This window comes from Microcaecilia unicolor, chromosome 1 (assembly GCF_901765095.1).
Source record: "Microcaecilia unicolor chromosome 1, aMicUni1.1, whole genome shotgun sequence".
NCBI lineage: Eukaryota > Metazoa > Chordata > Amphibia > Gymnophiona > Siphonopidae > Microcaecilia > Microcaecilia unicolor.
The window spans coordinates 673,252,194-673,273,037 of NC_044031.1; the positions used below are offsets into that span (position 1 = coordinate 673,252,194).

Genomic DNA, 20,844 nt, shown 5'->3' on the forward strand with positions numbered 1-20,844 from the left:
TTGTTGAGAAGCAGAGAGCAATCTGTGAGATTGAATGCTGCAGTCAAGTGTGAGAATAAGAATGGAATTACCCCGGTTGCAGTGATTCCTATCAATGTAGTCTTTGTATTGTAAAGAAAATTACGTAATTGTTGAGAAATATTTTCTGCAATTTTGGATATGAAGGGGAGATGTTGGCAGTTGGAGCAAAGATGTTTCCCTTGACTGGGATCTTTGATCCTAGGATTTATAAGAGCTGTTTTCCATGATACAGGTAAGTAACCCTGAGAGAGACTGGTAGAGATCATAATGTGTATCATTAGGCTTGGGCCTACCTTTTTGGTGGTGGTGGGGGGGGGGTTGCTCCTGTCCACGGCCAGCTTCAGATAAAAAAAAATCTTGTCACCTTGCTTTACATCTTTAGCCTCTTGTTCTTCTGTCTAGGCTTTTACCATCCTGATTTTCTTTCTTTGACGCTTTTCAGCTTTATGCAGCATCCTTATTTATATTCCTTATTTTGTGAATGTTATCTTTTGTCTTTATTTTTGCAGCCACTTCTTTTGAGAACCATACCAGTTTTATTTCTCTTGCTTTTATTTACTTTCTGTACATAAAGATCGGTTGCGCTTTTATAGCTCCTTTTCATTTGGCCTGCTTATTTTTCCACCGCCCTTACTTTTTCCCCACAGTTGGCTATTTCCTAATTTCTGACTTAAGTGTAACTAGTAAAGATTTGGTGCTATGTAGTGGTATGAATCCAGATTGGGTATAATGCAAACAATCATGGTGAAATAAAAATTATGAAAGTTGGTCTGTTACTGCAAACTCAAGTAGTTTTGCTATCCTTGGAATGCTAGCAACTGGTCTGTAGTTTTCCACAATAGTCAAATCAGCGCTAAATGATTTGGTAAAGGAGTCAAGACTATATTTGCAGTAGTGTTAGGATATATCCCTTCATGCAAAGTATTATTAATAAGTTAGTGAACCAGGAAATAATGATCTTTGTCCCTATTTTTTTTTTTAATTAAAAAATACACCAAGCATCCAACAGCCAATGTTGGATGTTTGGTGTATAGTAAGGAGACCAACATCTGTCTCCTGAAATAGAATCCTCTCTTAATTTTATTGATGTTAGTATCTCTAACTTCTAAGCTTGACAAAAATGATTTGATCTTATTTACCTTAAACTGAAAAAAAAAATTTGCTAGATTTCTGCTGAAGGGTTGAAGAGAATCGGGCACAGAACTTGTTCTGAACAAGTTAGAGCAGTGAAGAAAAGTGATTTAGAAAACTTATCACACAAGCTTATCTTCTCATCAGAATAAGATTTTTTTTTTCTTCTGGTCTAGAGCTAGATTATACTTTTTGATTTGTGTTCTCCAGTTTCAGTGAGAATCTTTTTATAGTTTTTCAAATTCTTTCTAATTTTCTACATTCCTTTTTTAATACAGAGAAGTTTTTTTGGTTGGTTTTTTTTTCCTATTTTTCACTGAAAGAGTAATTGAAGTATCTAATGTTGCAGTTATGAATTTGTTCCAATTATTAAGCATCAATGTAGGGTTTGAAACCATAACTAGTTCTTTTTCCACCTCAGTCCAGAATTGGTCTATGTCGATTTTATTTCTACTTGGATGTTCTACAGTTGACTTAATCAGTTGATTTGATAATCTTGGTAGTTGCAAATAGAAATCTAAAAAATAATGGTTCAACCAAATTATTGTTTGCCAGGATAAGTGGTGTACAAAGTCACAGTACTGACTTATAGTAGATTTTTCTGGCTTATTCTTTTATGTCCCTTAGGGGTATGTTTACTAAGGCGCGTTAGTGTTTTTAATGCACCTTTAAAGTTAAGGTGTGTTAAACGCTAACGCAGGAATACATTCCTATAGGCGCGTTAAAAATGCTAACGTGCCTATAGCGTGCCTTTGTAAACACAGGTTTTATTGTGTGTAGGTATATGTAAAGAAGTTAGAAATTGAAGTGACAAGTATTAGGATCTTGTAAATTTTCCCCTAGAATAATCAAATTGGAAAAAATAAAAAACAGAGTAATAATAAATTGCCTCATAATCCATTGATGAACCAAGGAGTAGTTTCCTGAGACTCTCTAAATCAAGAATATTCCTAAAGTTCTGGGGTAATCCATATCTATAAACTTGCAAACCATTAACTCCAAGCCTTGCTATTTTAAACTATCAATTCCATAGCGTCCCCCAGATCAATCCAGAGTTTTGTGGATTATGTCCCTGTACCAGCAGGTGGAGATATAGAGAACATCAGAGGTTCCCACTCAGGTCTCTACTCTGAGTACAGCACAAGCCCCTATACACCTAACATGACTTTTCAGAGTGGTATCACATAATCGGCTCCATCTGGAGTTTTACTTGTCTGCTTTAGCAGAAGTGGATTTTGATGGCTGTAGATTGAAAATAGTTGCAAAAAAGTCTGTAAAACCCTCAATTCTTGAGAAACACTATATTGTGCAGAGCAGCACAGATATTGACAGCCAGAAAGTGACTCCTACCTTTCCTACACGCTTACTGGTCCAGTGCATAGGAGGAGCTGCGCAGCCGCAGATCAGTCTGCTTTCTCCTCTGCTGTGGTGGTTCCTTTAAGCTGCTATACAGAGGTCCACATGAGTCAAAAGAACAGTTGGGCCTGAGACAGAGCAGCAAGCAGCCTGATATGCAGCAGACTTATATGGTCTGTGCCAGTGCTGGTGGTGGGAGGCGGGGCGGGTGGTTGGGGGGCGGGGATAGTGCTGGGCAGACTTATATGGTCTGTGCCCTGAAAAAGACAGGTACAAATCAAGGTAAGGTATACACAAAAATGGCACATGTGAGCTTACTGTTTGTTGTATCAAGAATGAACCGATTTTTCCAGTGGATGGTAAAATTTTTGTGATTTTTAAATGACTGGAGTAATTTTCTTTGTGAGACTGCTAGGCTCTGTCAGTCTGAAAAAGCCTGGCTGTGCATGCATGGAATTATAATTCTTTTTTCCTTAGAAAAAGATCACTTGAATTCAGAACTGCATTTACATGTTTGTAAATTGGAGAAAACCAGGAACAGGTCAGTTTGACTTTCTGGCATGCAGCTATTTGGTCATGATATATATGAAGGGTCTACTCTTTTTGTAACTAATGTATATATTGGGCTGGAGTCTCTAGTTCCTTGCAGTAGGCACACATAACAGCCTTGAGATGTGCTATAGATTCTAGCCACAGGATGGCACTGTGGAAATGCAAAAACCTACTGCGTCTAAAAATCATTGGTAATGTGTAATAGTGACATAATAAAGATATTGTTTAAAATAATTTGTGTGGGTACAAAATACTTGCAAACAAATCCTCCCTGTTTTCTTTATTCTTTGGGGTAGGAAAGGGAGTTCTTGGGATTGCTTTGTGCAAATTCTAATCTAAAATGTACAGGCTTGTGTTGTAAGGTAGGGAGTTGCCCTCCTCCTCTGACAGTGATCAGTGAACTGACTGTGCTCTTATCCCTTGTCCAAGACCCATGGGGGAGGGGGGGTGGCTGGCATGTAGTGGTTTCTCAAAGTGCTGATTGTGATCTTTCTCCCTGTAGGAGTTTGAGAAGATCTCTGATTTCTTTAAATCTCATTTTCGGGTGGATCTGGTGGAGAAGGATCTGTGTGTCAAAGGCTGGAATTGGGGAACAGTGAAGTTTGGAGGTGAATTTGTGTTGACCTTTCGAGGTCCAAGTAAAATTATAGGAAATGGAGATCGCAGCTGTGGCTGTGTTGGAGACAGCTGAGGGTAGTCTACCATTGAATGAGAAGTGTGAGGAATAGGGGATTTTCTTTTTATTGGAATATATAGATGAATTCTTTTTATGTGAAGTTTTTATATTTTTATTATATATGATTTTTGACTACAAGATCCCATATACCACAGTGCTGCGGCTCTTCCTGCTTCCACACAATGACGCAGAATACAATTAAAAAAAAAATAATTAAATGATGGTATCCTGCTTGCATGGGAGGCACAGGGGAGAGGGGATGATAGCTTGCAGCTGCAGGGGAAACACAGGGAAGAGGGGGTGACAGCCTGCTGCTGCATGGAAGGTGCAGGGGAGAGGGGTTGATGGGCTGCCTGTGTGTCCTGATAATTTGTGTGATTGGATTCAAGTTCTGCTTCCTGTGTCTCTTGTCACTGAAGGGCAGCTTCTTTCCTTTGATATTGGAGATCAGCCAGCATTTGAGCTGCCACTCAGTAACGTTTCTCAGTGCACCACTGGAAAGAATGAAGTGACCCTGGAATTCCATCAGAATGATGACGCAGAAGTTTCACTCATGGAGGTGCGCTTCTATGTCCCACCTACTCAGGAAGATGGCCTGGATCCCGTAGAGGTGGGTAACAGATAATGCTGAAGCTGAAATATTTTGGCTTTTGATTTGAAAGTCTGTGCTGGAATGTGGCCATGCAGAAGACTCAGATTCAGACTCAGGCCATGCTGCTGCAACTTAGGCTGCTCAGAGCCAGGAATACTGCAGGGTCTGTGTTCACAATCCCATTGGAGAGGAAGAGTGTCCTGACTAGTACACGTCAGCAGTAATGACCAGCTGACCCTGTTCTGGGTTCTGAAGGCAGCTGTGGCCTTTTTTTCTTAGTTTTGATAGCTAGGAGGGGAATAATATTTATTGTTGGGGGGGGGGGCACCCTGAAGTTGCATTGAAGATTCATGGGACCTTAGTTCAAGATAGTAAGGGGAGATTAAAGTTTGAAATGTGGAAATAAGCAGTAAAAGTAGCTAAACTCTGAAAAGGTGTCTTCTCCCCCTCCCCCCAATGTGCTTATTACCTTTTAGCAGCAATTTAAACACTTCAGATGTTCCTGTTTTCTACTACAGTAGTGTGTAACAGAGTGCTTCTTCTCTTTCCTTGTAGGGATTCTTATGTTGCCAGTTGCAGGTTCTGCTATGGGAGGCAACAGGGAGCTAGATCCCCTCCCTAGGAATTGTCCTCTGCCTTCCATCAGGGGTGGGGACTGACTGGGCTTCAGATGTGGATTGTTGCTTACTTATTACAATTCCCTGCTTCCTCCAATGGTGCCTCTGTTTCCCCTCTAGGCATTTGCTCAGAATGTTCTATCGAAGGCAGATGTGATCCAGGCCACAGGTGATGCTGTCTGCATTTTCCGTGAACTGCAGTGTTTGACTCCTCGAGGCCGTTATGATATCCGTATCTACCCTACCTTTCTGCACCTGCATGGCAAAACCTTTGACTACAAGATCCCATATACCACAGTGCTGCGGCTCTTCCTGCTTCCACACAAGGACCAGAGACAGATGTTCTTTGTGGTGTGTTCTCTGGGATGATGTTGGGGGGGAATTATTCCATGACAAAAGGAAATGAAATTCTTCTCATGACGAAAATTAAGCAGGTCTCACATTGCTTTGCCTTTCGTTTATTCTCTAATTCAATTTTTATCCTTCGTTTCTTTGCTTTTAGATAAGTCTAGATCCTCCAATCAAACAGGGCCAGACGCGATACCACTTCCTGATCCTGCTCTTCTCCAAGGATGAAGACATTTCTCTCACCTTAAACATGAATGAGTGAGATGCTAAGCGCTCAGACAGCTGCCGCTTGTTACCTTGCTGCTGGCCCACCATAGCTCCCCACATCTCTCATAGCTCAGTCATTCTGTTATTGGTCTGTGTGTCTTGTGGCTGGTGGTTATAGAGCCTGTGGATGTGGTCTATTAAAATTTAAAGAGTGATAGGCAATGGGCTCTCATATACAGTGGAAGCAACATCTGCCCTTCTAAGTGAAGATGAAACATGGCTCTGGCTTCACCAAAATGCACGTTTTCTGTGGTTATAGCACAGTAAGGATTGTGACCTAACAATGGAAGTTTCATTTTGATTCTGGGAATCCTATGTGGCTGGAACTCAAGTTTGCTAAGTCCCACTCCTGCCTCACACTACAAGGAATAGGGGAAAAATTCTATTCTTGTCATTAAAAAAAAGCATGGAGTAAATAAAAGTACATTATAAGTACTGTAATTGAGTTATATAGACTCCTGATTTGCCGCAGGTGTTTGGCTGTAGCTGTCCCTGAGACCCCCACTGCCACAGGGCAATTACTCTTAGGGTCTTGTGCAGAGCTTTGGGTGGAAGGTGGCCATATTCAACAGGTTTCTCTGCTGTTGGAGATCCTTGTGCAGACCTGAGGACTTAGGCATTTACAGCTACTAGAGCTGTAATGATCTATAATGCCCTGGGTTGTTAAAGTACTATTTCTGGTGCAGCATTGCTATAGCAAGCTCTGCTGTAACAAGTTTTTGTTTTTTTTTAAATTTATAACACTTGACATTCTTAATGCCCAATCGCATTTTTGTATGTGTTGGCACAAATTATTTTTCCAGTTCTTTCTTTTTGCTTTCTAGGGAGGAGGTGGAGAAACGTTTTGAGGGAAAATTAACAAAGAATATGTCTGGATCACTGTATGAAATGGTGAGCAGAGTCATGAAGGCCCTGGTTAACCGAAAAATTACTGTGCCAGGAAACTTCCAAGGGTAAGCAGCATATAGGGGACAGGGTAAAACATGGTGAGGAGGCTCTTTTGGAGGTGAATGGGGTGTTAATATGTCAGGAAACTTCCAAGGTGAAAGTGGGTGGAGATGGATCCTCTTGTGGTATGCCATGAACATTGGGTAATAAGAGGGAATGTTGGGGACAAGGTAGGAACAGCAACTCTGACCATTGAACACTTTGTGATCTTTTCTATCCCTTTGCAGACACTCAGGGGCTCAGTGCATCACATGCTCGTATAAGGCTAGCTCGGGACTTCTCTATCCTCTGGAACGAGGCTTTATATATGTGCACAAGCCACCTGTTCACATTCGATTTGATGAAATCTCATTTGTCAACTTTGCCAGAGGAACCACAACCACGCGATCGTTTGACTTTGAGATTGAAACCAAACAAGGCACCCAGTACACCTTCAGCAGCATTGAGAGGTGAGAGGAATCCCCTCGTTACTTTTGTACCCTGATAAACAATTTGCTTGATGTGCTACAGCTACTGCTACCATCGTGTATAAACCTTTTCCCCCATTCTCTGAAGACACTGCTGTTGGAGGGTTCGCACTCTTTTTTTCCAAAAAGAGTCAGCAGTCCCATTAATATTTCCTGGATTGGTTCCCGCCCCCTCCCTTTCCAAGTCAATCACATTCTGTGCTTGCATTAAGACTTTTAGGAGGTAATTTCTACATGTAAAGCCTTTTTTTTTTTTTTTTTAAACCATGCAGAATAGGGCTTTTATGAAATTGCCCAACTGTGTATGTGCATAAAAGTACACATTTGGAAAGGGTATGTCCACTTTTATGAGATCTGTGCATGTGCTCCCCAGGGCTTAGTTTCAGCAGAGCAGAAGTTGTAATGCATTCATGTGCATTATAAAATGTGTGTGCGTACATGTACACCTTTTTCAGGGCAGGTATATATTTATGCATCAGCATTTCCTTCTCAGCAGCAGATGAATCCAGAGACTTATGGGTTATGACCATCTACCAGCAAGTGGAGAGTACCAAACTGAGCTGTGCCACATAGGACAGTGTGCTTCTTGGTCAGTCAGTCAGTAGTATTCTCTATCTTCAACAGGTGGTGGACAGTCTCTCACAAGCTTCTGGTTTCTCCTTCTTCTTTGGCTCTTCTTCCAAATTCTCTGGTTCGGTTGAGCTTGGGGGTGTCTAGGCCAGTAGAGGTGCCTGACTTGGGGTACACCTGGAGGAACCTGGCACCATCCCTCTCTCCTTTCCTCACTCTCCTGCTGCTACTTCCTCCTCCTCCCAGAACTTTAGGGGGAATAAATAATGCTGGAAGAGAGCAGATTTCTGCTTATGTGGCATTCTAGAGGAAAGGAAGTGTCTCTGCACTCCTGCAGCTGTCTGGATTCAGCCAACTTATCTGAGGCCTGTGGGTACTGGTAAGTGGCAAAATTGTGAGTATGAACTTTTCATTCTTCCTCTCTGTTGAGTTTGTGCTGTTTGGTTTGGTGCACCTGTGATGAAACGCTGTTTCTTTTTGAGCACTCTGTGTGGGGATTTGCCTGTGTTTTTGGGACAGTAACTGTTGAGCCAGCATGGGAGCGATTTTGGTGCACTTTTTTTACTGTATTTCTCTCCAGCTGGTGACAGCCATTTTAGTCTCAGGCTGCAATAATGGATTTCCTGGTGGAGGTCATGGAGTTGAGGACTGTGTCAGAATTTAAAAAGGCATGGGATAAGCATTTGGGATCGCTTAGGAAAATGAAGAGTTAGGGGTTAAAGAGGATGGGCAGACTGGATGGGCCATGTAGCCTTTATCTGCCATCATGTTTCTATGTTTCTTTCTCCTTTTCTGTCTTCGCAGCTTTCGGGCCGTGGTGCTGCGGATGGCACTGGTTCCGTTGATTAGTGCAGGTTTTTGTCGGCCTTTTTGGTTTTGGATCTCTGCTCCTTTTCCTATGTTAAATTCCCGCACAGAAGAAGCCTAGACCTTGCTGCTCCCGGGACACTCTTGGCTACCTTTACAGCCTTCTCTAGGCATTGCATACTGTCAGGTTCTTGTTGTCTCACGTGCCCTCTCTCTGCTGGGCAGATGATGTGGTGGTGGTAGTGGTCATTTTGCTTCTACACTATCAAACTGAATCGTATACTGATTACATTTTTTTGTATGAGAATGGATCATCAGACAGCAAACATTGGTATGATGTAAAACTCATGAAAAGCCAAATTATTCATAGGTCCAGTAATTTTTTTTTTTTAACAAATACTGTTTATATATAACTTATTTCTCATTAGCTTCAAGTCTTCAAATAGCAATTCTTTATTCTGCATTCATCCTATATAATAAAAAGCACCTCCAACATTCTGAAGCTGACTCTGTGGCAGTGTAGGGTTCGTAAGTCTGTAGTTCAGCATTTCATTGGCTCTCACTGTCCCCGCCCTCATGTCGAGAAAACGGAATGCTGCATAGTTGCCAAGCAAACAAACGTGACGTCACAGGAACGAAGAACCAATCAGACAGAACGGAACTTGGAGGAGGGAAGTGGTGTGGATTGAATCTCTAACAAACAATCATAATATACAGGGAGGTACGAACATCAGTGGAGGCAAGTGCACAGAACGGAAGGGAAGACAAACATTTAATCAATTTGTCACTCACGCACATCACACACTCAATCACTCTGTGTATCTGTCTCTTACACTGTCTGTAAAACACACTGTCACTCTGTCTCTCACATGGGCAACTGTATGTTGCATTTTCACGAGTAAGGAGCTCTTCTGATGTGATTGTTAAACTGATTGAAGGGCCTGAACAAGGAAAACTTTTACCACATTGTAACACAGTTTACACAAAAAATATTGTATATAAAGAAATCTTACACATGTGAACAACAATTATATTCAGAATACAACCATGGAAACATTAATGGCAGGAACTCATTACATTGCTAGCGCCCGTTTCATTGCATTAAGAAACGGGCCTTTTTTACTAGTTGTTCATAAATGAAACATTACGTATGCACCACTTATCTTAAAGGCTGCCTCTCCTGTCATGAATTCGTGTTTCAGGTATCTGTATCAGGGTCGAGGCACCTAAAAAAAAAAAATCAAATGAGAACCCCCCCCCCGCCACACACACACACACACACACTGTTGTATCCAAATTATATATCCTGTCTTGCTCCTTGTAATTAAAGTCCTCATAATTCACACCCTCCCTCCCTATTGAAATAAAGTCCATAATTCGCCACTGGTCCATCATCAGATTCAAAAGAAACATTCATTTGGAGACAAATGAGCAGTCTCCATATCAGTGTTAATCCGAGACTTATGTTTCTTCAAGTGTATTTTAATCAATCTCTTTTTTCGGCCAATATAAATCATATCACAGAGACATTGAATTAAATGTGTAACTTAGGTAGTGTAGGATAAGAAAACAGTGGGGAAATGGACTATGACCCTCTGAGGACAAATGGAATGAACTTTAAGAATTCAATGAAATTCTGTGTTTCAGCCAAAGCCCTGCTTCAGGAGTCCTTGATGTCGTATCTGTGTTTTCAAAGTACCAATACCAATAGGTCAAAATACCAAAACGTATTAAGAAAATGGTCTTAAGAAAGACTCTTGGGAAATCTGTAAGCGCAGCTCTGCTTACTGGTGAATGGCTGTATTCCCAACGTGAGCACCCTGGAACTCGGAGGGAAGAAGGCCCATGGCACGCACACTCATTCTCACACACACAGTCTCTCACCGACACACTCGCACCCAGCCTCACTCTCTCTCTCTCTCTGTCACACACACACACACACTCACATATTCACTCTCTCTCTCACACACAGTCAGTCTCACACACACTCTCTCAAACATACACACTCCGAGGAAAACCTTGCTAGCGCCCGTTTTATTTATGTCAGAAACGGGTCTGTTTTACTTGTTAAAAGATAGAAAACTTAGAGTAAGGTTAAATGCTCAGTATTTTCAATAGAGAAGGGTAGATAGTGGGGTTCCCCAGGGGTCTGTGCTGGGACTGCTGCTTTTTAACATATTTATGAATGACCTACAGATGGGAGTAACTAGTGAGGTAATTAAATTTGCTGATGACACAAAGTTATTCAAAGTTGTTAAATTGCAAGAGGATTGTGAACAGTTACAAGAAGAGGACTTTGGGAGACTGGGCATCCAAATGGCAGGTGACGTTTAATGTGAGCAAGTGCAAAGTGGTGCATGTACTATAGCTATGTAATGCAAGGTTCCACATTAGGAGGAGTCAACCATGAAAGGGATCTAGGTGTCATTGATACGTTGAAATCCTCTGATCAGTGTGCAGCAGCGGCTAAGAAAGCAAATAGAACATTAGGTATTAGGAATGGAAAACAAAAGTGAGGACGTTACAATGCCTTTGTATAGCTCCATGGTGCAACCACATCTCAAATATTATGTGCAGTTCTGGTCACAGCATCTCAAAAAAGATATAGTGGAATTAGAAAAGGTACAGAGAAGGGTGATGAAGGAGATGGGACGACTTCCCTGTGAAGAAAGGCTAAAGTTGTTAGGGCTCTTCAGCTTGGAGAAAAGATGGCTGAGGGGAGATATGATAGAGGTCTATAAAATGAGGGAATGGAATGGGTAGATGTGAAGCAATTGTTTATGCTTTCCAAAAATACTAGGGCTAAGGGGCATGCGATGAAGCTATAAAGTAGTAAATTTTAAACAAATCGGAGAAAATATTTCTTCACTCAGTGTAATTAAACTCTGGAATTCGTTGCCAGAGAGTGTAGTAAAAGTAATTAGTAGGGTTTTAAAAAGGTTTGGATTTCTTCCTAAAAGAAAAGTCCATAAGCCATTATTAAATGGACTTGGGGAAAAATCCAGTGCTTATTTCTAGGATAAGCAGCATAAAATGTATTGTACTACTACTACTACTTAACATTTCTAAAGCGCTAATAGGGTTACACAGCGCTGTACAATTTAACATAGAAGGACAATCCCTGCTCAAAGAGCTTACAATCTAAAGGACACGTGAACAGTCAGACCGATAGGGGCAGACCGATAGGGACAGACAAATTGGGACAGTCTGGAATTCCTGAAAAATAAGAGTTAGGTGCCGAACGTAGCATTGAAGAGGTGGGCTTTAAGCAAAGACTTGAAGATGGGCAGGGAGGGGGCTTGGCGTAAGGACTCGGGAAGGTTGTTCCAAGCATAGGGTGAGGCGAGGCAGAATGAGCGGAGCCTGGAGTTGGCGGTGGTGGAGAAGGGTAATGAGAGGAGGGATTTGTCCTGTGAACGGAGGTTTCGGGCGGGAACGTAAGGGGAGATGAGGGTAGAGAGGTAGTGAGGGGCAGCAGACTGAGTGCATTTGTAGGTAAGAAGGAGAAGCTTAAACTGAATGCGGTATCTGATTGGAAGCCAGTGAAGTGACCTGAGGAGAGGGGTGATATGAGTATATCGGTTCTGGCGGAATATAAGACGTGCAGCAGAGTTCTGAACAGATTGAAGAGGGGATAGGTGGCTAAGTGGGAGGCCGGTGAGGAGTAAGTTGCAGTAGTCAAGGCAAGAGGTAATGAGAGTGTGGACGAGAGTTCGGGTGGTGTGTTCAGAGAGGAAAGGGCGAATTTTGCTGATGTTAAAGAGGAAGAAGCGACAGGTCTTGGCTATCTGCTGGATATGCGCAGAGAAGGAGAGGGAGGAGTCAAAGATGACTCCAAGGTTGCGGGCAGATGAGACGGGGAGGATGAGGGTGTTTTGGAATCTTGCCAGGTACTTGTGACCTGGATTAGCCAGTGTCGGAAACAGGATGCTGGGCTTGATGGACCCAGTATGGTAATACTTATGTACTTAGTAGCTGGTTTAAGCTACTTAATGTGACAACACATTACTGGCAGGAGAGCTGGGGTTTTAGTAAGAAGACAGCTGTGGTAAGGTTTTCATTTCTGTCACTCTGAGTGTGGTTTTCTTCGTTATACTGCATGCAGCAACAAGTTACTTTTATTTTCCATTTCCTCACAGCGGCTGTGGCAGAACATGTAGGACAGTGTTTCCATTGTAGTGCTCAGTACGCTGCATCAGGTCACTGCGCTTCTGGCTGACCATCCAAGCCGCTCCAATAGTACTCTTAGTGGTGAGACATATTTATATTGCCATGTGCTGAGTATTGCTGTAATTGAGTTATTTCTAGTGTAAGTGATTATGATCTTATATCCTTGTTCAGATATTCCCACCAATCTACTTAACACTATCACGCCTACTGTCATCCCTTTTATCTGTCATATCAATCTTTCTTTCCACTGCAACTGTTCCTGATGCCTTTAGTCACACCACTCCTTAAAAAACCTTCATTGGACCCTACCTGTCCTTCCAACTATCGCCCGATCTCCCTCCTCCCTTTCCTATCCAAGATACTTGAACGTGCTTGTTCACCGCTGTTGCCTTGACTTTCTTTCATCTCAAGCTATTCTTGATCCACTTCAGTCTGGCTTTCGCCCCCTTCGTTCAACTGAAACAGCGCTTGCTAAAGTCTCCAATGATCTGTTCGTGGCCAGATCCAAAGGTCTTTATTCTATCCTCATCCTTCTCGATCTATCTGCTGCTTTTGACACTGTTGATCACAGCCTACTCCTTGATATGCTGTCCTCACTTGGAGTTCAGGGCTCTGTTCATTCCTGGTTTTCTTCTTATCTCTCCCAGCGTACTTTTAGTGTGTACTCTAGTGGATCCTCCTCTACTTCTATCCCACTGTCAATTGGTGTACCTCGGATCTGTCCTGGGACCTCTTCTTTTCTCCATCTATACTTCTTCCCTTGGTACTCTGATCTCATCCCATGGTTTTCAGTATCATCTTTACGCTGATGACTTCCAGATCTACCTCGCCACACCAGAAATCTCAGCCGAAATCCAGGCCAAAGTATCAGCCTGCCTGTCTGACATTGCTGCCTGGATGTCTCAGTGCCATCTGAAACTAAACATGACCAAGACTGAGCTTCTTATTTTTTTCCCCTAAACCAACCTCTACTCTTCCCCCATTCTCTATTTCTGTGGATAACACTCTCATCCTTCTTGTCTCATCAAGTTATTACCTTTGGGTCATCTTTGACTCCTTCCTCTCCTTCTCTGCACATATTCAGCAGATTGCTAAAACCTGTCGTTTCTTTCTCTATAATGTTACCAAAATTCACCCTTTCCTTTATGAACACATTACCAGAACCCTCATCCACACTCTTATCACCTCTCGCTTAGACTATTGCAACTTGCTTCTCACAGGTCTCCCACTTAGCCATCTCTCTCCTCTTCAATCTGTTCAAAATTCTGATGCACGACTAATATTCCGCCAGTGTCTTTATGCTCATATTAGCCCTCTCCTCAAGTTACTTCACTGGCTTCCTATCCGTTTCTGCATACAGTTCAAACTCCTCTTATTGACTTATAAGTGCATTCACTCTGCAGGTCCTCAGTACCTCTCCAATCTCATCTCTCCCTACATTCCTCCCCGAGAACTCCGTTCACTGGGTAAATCTCTCTTATCTGCACCCTTCTCCTCCACCGCTTACTCTAGACTCCGTTCCTTTTACCTTGCTGCACCATATGCCTGGAATAGACTTCCTGAGTCGGTACGTCAAGCTCCATCTCTGGCCGTCTTCAAATCTAAGCTAGTAGCCCACCTTTTTGATGCTGCTTTTAACTCCTAACCCTTATTCACTTGTTCAGAACCCTTATTTTATCATTCTCTCTTTAATATTCCCTTATCTCTTGTTTGCCTTGTTTGTTTGTCCTAATTAGATTGTAAGCTCTGTCTACTACTATTATTTAGCATTTCTATAGCACTACAAAGCGTACGCAGCGCTGCACAAACATAGAAGAAAGACAGTCCCTGCTCAAAGAGCTTACAATCTAATAGAATGTGCTGTCGAGCAGGGACTGTCTCTTCATGTTCAAGTGTACAGCGCTGCGTACGTCTAGTAACACTATAGAAATAAGTAGTAGTAGTAGTAAAAGCTCTCAATTTTAAAAAAAATCCACTTTTGTCACAGAACATTAATCACAGATCTTCTATAGTGTAAGAAAACTCCATAATTTCCAGCAAGAGGTTTTATTTGCGGGATGGAATGGATCTTGACAGATACAGGTGGGTATGGGTTTGATTCCAGTGGGTGAAATTTCTTCCTCTGCCCGCTCTATACTTAAACTCGCCATACAAGAAATATTCCATTTGTGGTTATCACCTCATAAACGTTCACTGCCAGGTACTTTGCTTAAATCAGATGAATTTTTGTGTGTGGTGACTCTATAGCAGTCCTTCTGAACCCAGTCCTTAGGGCACATTGAGCCAGTCAGGTGTTCATGATATCCACAATATGCATGAGAGAGATTTGCATTCCCTGCTTCCTTAGAATGCAAATAGATCTTATTTATATTCATTGTGGATATCCTGAAAACCCAATTTGGTTGAGTGTGACCTGAGGACTGGGTTGAGAAACACTGCTCTACAGGAGATGGAAACCATTAGTCTGGAGCAGGGGTTTGTAGTCTTCGGGACATACCTAGGCAGTCAGGTTTTCATGATACCCACAATGTGCATGAGATAAATTTGCATACATGAAGGCAATGCATGCAGATTGCTCATATGCATATTTATTGCGGATATCATGAAAGCCTCTTTCCCACGTGCATCACTTTGCACTTGCTCACATTAAACGTCATCTGCCATTTAGACGCCCAGTCTCGTAAGGTCCTCTTGTAATTTTATTTATTTATTTGTGGTTCATTTGTATCCCACATTTTCCCACACATGCAGGCACAATGTGGCGTACAGAAAAATTAGCAAAATTTGCAATTTAGAAAACAGTGTAAAGTTGACAAAGAATAAACAAGGGGAGCAGTTGCTAACAGTAGAAAACTAAGCAGGATGGGGGTCACATTGGGAATATCAATCAGCGGAGTAATTAGGGGAGTACGTTTTAGCAAAGAAGTAGATTTTTAGCAATTTCTTGAAGAGGATGTGGTCCATTTGCGTTTTGAGGTGCTGCGGAAGTGCATTCCAGTATTTAGGACTCCAGTAGCGGAAAGAAGAGGTGAAAACTTATATTTGACGCCCTTGCAGTTCGGGAAGTGTAGTTGGAGATATGACCGTGCAGCAGGCGTGGCATTCCTTGGTGGAAGATCAATCAGGTTAAGCATATAGTCCGGGGCAAGACCATAGATGATTTTGTGGGTTATGGAGCAGATTTTAAAAAGAATGCGTTCCTTTACAGGCAGCCAATGTAAGTTGTAACGCAGAGGCGCAGCGTGTGCAAATCGTCGCTTTCCCAGGATCAGTCTCGTGGCAGTGTTCTGGACTGTCTGAAACTTTTTTAATAAAGAGGCCTTGCAGCCCGCATAAATCCCGCGGCAATAGAGTGGGACAGGACCAACCAATGCACAAGGGTACGGAACAGCTCTCTGGTAAGGAAATACCTTAAGCGCTGGAGCCTCCACGTAGCACTAAACATTCTTTTAGAGACCAAATGCACATGATTGTCTAATTGCAGGTGCTTGTCCAGATTCACTCCTAAGAGCCGCAGACTGTTGGAAATAGGAATAACAGAATCCTTAACGGGAAGCGTTATGTCGGATATTTGGTTATGGGTGGACGAGAGTATAAGACATTGAATTTTTTCCTTATTTAGTTTAAACCGGAACACCTGTGCCCAATGTTCAATGGCGTAGATGCTAGCTTCAATGAGATGAGTGATTTCGGATATGGTGGTATGAAAAGGGATGTAGATGGTAATATCATCGGCATAGATGAATGAATGTAGATCTCATTTTTCTAGAACTGAGGCTAATGGCATCAACATGATGTGAAAGTGGAGAACCGTGGGGTACCCCACAGGAGGCAGACCATGGAGCAGATGTGGCGAAATTCACTGTGACCTGATATGTTCTGGTGGTCAAGAAGCCCTTGAACCAGTGCAAAACAAACCCTCCCACGCCGAGTGAGTCAAGTAGATGAAGTAGTATATCATGGTCCACCATATCGAAGGCACTTGACATGTTGAATTGAAGCAGTAGAACCTTTCGTCCGACGGATAGCTCTCGTTTGAAATTTGACAAGAGTGTGACTAGAACCGTCTCTGTGCTGTACTGTGCACGGAAACCAGACTGAGAGTGGTGAAGGATATCAAAGGTAGACAGGAATTTGTTGAGCTGAACATTAACCATGCTCTCCATTAACTTGACAACCAATGGTGTAGAAGCAACTGGGCGGTAATTGGAGATAACATCAGATTTAATCTTAAGGTTCTTTGGAATGGGAGTGAGTAGAATGTTACCATGATCAGGCGGAAAAGTTCCAGAGCTTAACATATGGTTTAGGTTTCAAGTCAGATCTTCAACAAAGCATTTTGGGGCGACTTTTAAAAGAGGTTTAGGACAGACATCCAATCTACAGGACTTGTTGGTGAACTTTTGTAAAGCCTTGGTTACGCTATCTAGTAATAGAGGACTGAAGTTGGTCTACGTACGATCAGCCGTGCAGAAATCCGCAGGTATGGCCAAGGATTCTAAGAGGTCATCCACTCCAGAAATACTACGTCCCTAAATGTCCCTGGGTTGATTTCATCCATTGGGCGGTTTATTAAAAAAAAAAAAAGAAGTAAGAAATAGAAGACAACAAAAAGAAAGGTGAAATATATAGTTAAGGTTGTGCAGCAATAGCGGTATATGCATCGCTGGTTCTCCTGCAACGGCGGTTGAGGTTATTTGTGTCATTTCCTAGAGGCAGGAGAGTTTTACTTCTGGGAATTTTCTTTTTTCCATTGCTTTGGGTACCGTTCATACTGAGGTTGAGATGGCTTCATACTGAGGTTGAGATGGCTGCATGGAACCACATATAGTAAACCTCTCTATCTCCACTTGCTGTTAGAGGGACATAACCCACAAGTCTCTGGATTGATCTTTTGGGACTAATGGAAAGAAAATTCAGGTGAGAACTAATTTTTCCTTTAAGTGAAAAAAGTTTTTATAAGTTAAAGCCAAACCTCTCCCCCTTTTCTGTGTGGTTTAGGGCAGTTAATCTGGTGGGCACATGTTTAAAATCATCGGGCTATTCAAATCTGTTATCCAGGTTTCAATGATAAATGACAAGCCAAACTGAGAATCCCTTATCAAGACTCTAATAACTACGTCTTATTGCACACAGACCTAGCATTAAAATAAAAGCATTGAATGGATATATTATGTAAATGCTCTATGCAATATGTCAGTGAATCCGGTATTAGATTAGCTAAAGATCCCCCCCCCCCCCCCCCCCCCCCCCATAGTGTAAGTTTCGTTTATAGCCTTTCCTGTATTTAAAAATCATCCAGAGAACTTGTGGTGCAAAGGTTTGTCAATTATCAGCATTTCTAGAAACATATGCTCATTGTTTGAAACGACGCATGTGAGGAGGTACTGTTGTAATAACATAGTTGATTCCAGTTTTCCAGTAAGGCCTAACAGGCTAAACGTAGTGGTAATATCTAGCATATTTTGGCAAAAAGACCCACAACGTATTTCAAAAATGAATATTTATCACTTAAAAGCGTAGAGTTAAAGTTTATTAAAATGCAAAACATAGTCCAAGGATTAACTACATGAAGGTCATACGAAGGGATGTACAAAGGTGTGTGGCACACCCCTTCAGGGTGGTACCTCAGCATACAGTGTCTATTTAAACTTCTGGGTGATGATGTTACTGATGATAAAGGGGATGGGATGACTTTCCTATGACTAAAGCGGCTAGGGCTCTTCAGCTTGGAGAAAAGGCGGCTGAGGGGAGATATGATAGTCTATAAAATAATGAGTGGAGTTGAATGGGTAGATGTGAAGCGTCTGTTCACGCTTTCCGAAAATACTAGGACTAGGGGGCATGCGATGAAGCTACAATGTAGTAAATTTAAAACGAATCGGAGAAAATGTTTCTTCACTCAATGTGTAATTAAACTCTGGAATTTGTTGCCAGAGAATGTGGTAAAGGCGGTTAGCTTAGCGGAGTTTTAAAAAGTTTTGGACAGCTTCCTAAAGGAAAAGTCCATAGACCATTGTTAAATAGACTTGGGGAAAATCCACTATTGCTGGGATAAGCAGTATAAAATGTTTTGTACATTTTTGGAATCTTGCCGGGTATTTGTGACCTGGATTGGCCACTGTTAGAAACAGGATGCTGGGCTCGATGGACCTTTGGTCTTTCCGAGTATGGCAATACTTATGTACTTATATGCTCAGTGCAACAAGTCCAGCTGCTGCTGTCGCCTCAGTCGCTAAGTACAAGGACATCAATGAGTAATGGTATATAGATGGTTTAGTACCTCTGGAAACTGTGTCCATTTGAGCGTCGGGGTTGTGATGTCACTGATGCATGGTATGTCAGGTCTAGCTGCTCCTCTCCTCTCCATTTTTTTTAAATTAAATTTTTATTTGATAATGTAGTGATCATACTATATCTGATTTTGAAATTTACATCTGCTATCTTTATTTTCCGCAGTATGGGGGGACACGTTTCACTGTTTCTCTTTCTCTCTGTTATTACTTAGCATGCAAAATCTGGCTTCTTGTGGATTCAGTTTAATTTGAATAACTTTGTCGTCAGAAAATGTAATTACCTCACTAGTTACTCCTGTCAGCTTTCGTTGTCTAGGTATGGTCCCGGGTCCAGTCCGTAGAGGCAGTGGGTTCGTAATAATGCACAATCCACACGGGTTTGGATAGAAAGTATATTATATTTGCATATATAGGCTCACAGCCAGTATGTTTCTTCTAGCAAAAAAGGTGCCGGTACTCAAATGTCAGGCCACCCTTCAGGGATGAGGTGATCACTGAGGGACTCACCTCACAATATCCAGGACCCCTGTAACCAGTCACAGAATCTATGACAAGGCAGAATTGGTGTGTAGAGCCTGAACTCTTTCATTAAAACTTGGAGACCATGGGCCAATTTCAGCACACAATGGAAAAGGTGCTGGTACTCAGTACCCCCAAGTACCCCCTCAAAAAAATCCCTGCTCACAGCACTTAGTACAGATAAATATTACAATGCTGTAACTGTGTGTGTGTTTAGATGGGAATCAATGAGAGAAAAGTAAGAAAAGGGGGTGTGCAGAGAGAGAAAGAGGAGCGCAGAGCTATGTGCTCTAGTGGCTAAAGATGGGGTGTGTAGAGAAAGAGGAAGAAGAAGCGAGAGCCGAGCCGTGTGCTGTGCTTTATATATATCTAACAGGAACAGAGAGGGATCAAATAACTTCTTTCCTTCCCAGCCTTTTGTTATCAGCTCTTTCCTTTGCAAACTCCACTTTAATTTCCTGATGTAAGGAGGGTGAGCATTTTCACAGGTTTTTAGTCTTTGAAGTCCCTAGTTTTGGAGCCTCTCTGTCTGGCGTTCATTATTCTCAGAGAGCCCCTGCTCCCAGATGCCCAGAGAGGACAAAGGTATGTTAATTAGGGGTACTTGTGAAAACAAAGGGCTAGCAGGCAGCTGGGCACCATTTGGTCCATTTGCCATCCTCAGGGCTTCCTGAGGGAGGGGGAAGTTATCAGAAGCTGGTTTCATATTAATCTAAGTATGTAAAGCAATTCTGACATCCAGCAGTCCTGACAACTCCCATCTCTAGATCATTTATAAATATGTTAAAAAGCAGCGGTCCCAGCACAGACCCCTGGGGAACCCCACTGTCTACCCTTCTCCGTTGAGAATACTTACCATTTAATCCTACTTGATTTCTATCCTTTAACCAGTTTTTAATCCACAATTGGACACTACCTCCTATCCCATGACTCTCCAATTTCTTCTGGAGTCTTTAATGAGGTACTTTGTCAAACTTTATTGTGTATCTGGATTTGAAAATCCAGATACACAATATCAACCGACTTGCCTTTATCCACATGTTTGTTCACCCCTTCAAAGAAAATGTAATAGATTGGTGAGGCAAGATTTTCCTTAAATCCATGTTGGCTTTGTCTCATTAATCCATGCTTTCAAATATGCTCTGTAATTTTGTTCTTTATAATAGTCTCTACTATTTTGCCTGGCACAGACATCAGGCTCAGTGATCTATAATTTCCCAGATCCCCTCTGGAACCTTTTTTAAATATCGGTGTTACATTGGCCACCCTCCAGTCTTCCGATACCATTCTCAATTTTAAAGATAAATTGCACATTACCAACAATAGTTCCGCCAGTTCATTTTTCAATTCTATCAGTACTCCGGGATGAATACCATCCGGTCCAGGAGATTTGCTACTCTTCAATTTATCCTCTAGGTTTATAGAGGTTTCATTCAGTTTCTCCGACTCGTCGGCTTCGAATACCATTTCTGGCACCGGTATCCCACCTAAATCTTCCTCAGTGAAG

General features: G+C 42.0%; 1 protein-coding gene across 5 annotated transcripts in view; it reads left to right on the plus strand.

The window, feature by feature from the left end:
- Positions 1-20,844, plus strand: part of SSRP1 (structure specific recognition protein 1) — a 55,698-nt gene that overhangs the window by 13,200 nt on the left and 21,654 nt on the right. For all 5 annotated transcript variants that reach the window (XM_030187500.1, XM_030187509.1, XM_030187517.1 and 2 more), the window contains 6 exons: positions 3,563-3,668; positions 4,156-4,346; positions 5,066-5,296; positions 5,448-5,551; positions 6,385-6,513; positions 6,736-6,957. In XM_030187500.1, the coding sequence (XP_030043360.1) occupies positions 3,563-3,668; positions 4,156-4,346; positions 5,066-5,296; positions 5,448-5,551; positions 6,385-6,513; positions 6,736-6,957 (983 nt within the window). The remainder of the gene's footprint in view (positions 1-3,562; positions 3,669-4,155; positions 4,347-5,065; positions 5,297-5,447; positions 5,552-6,384; positions 6,514-6,735; positions 6,958-20,844) is intronic.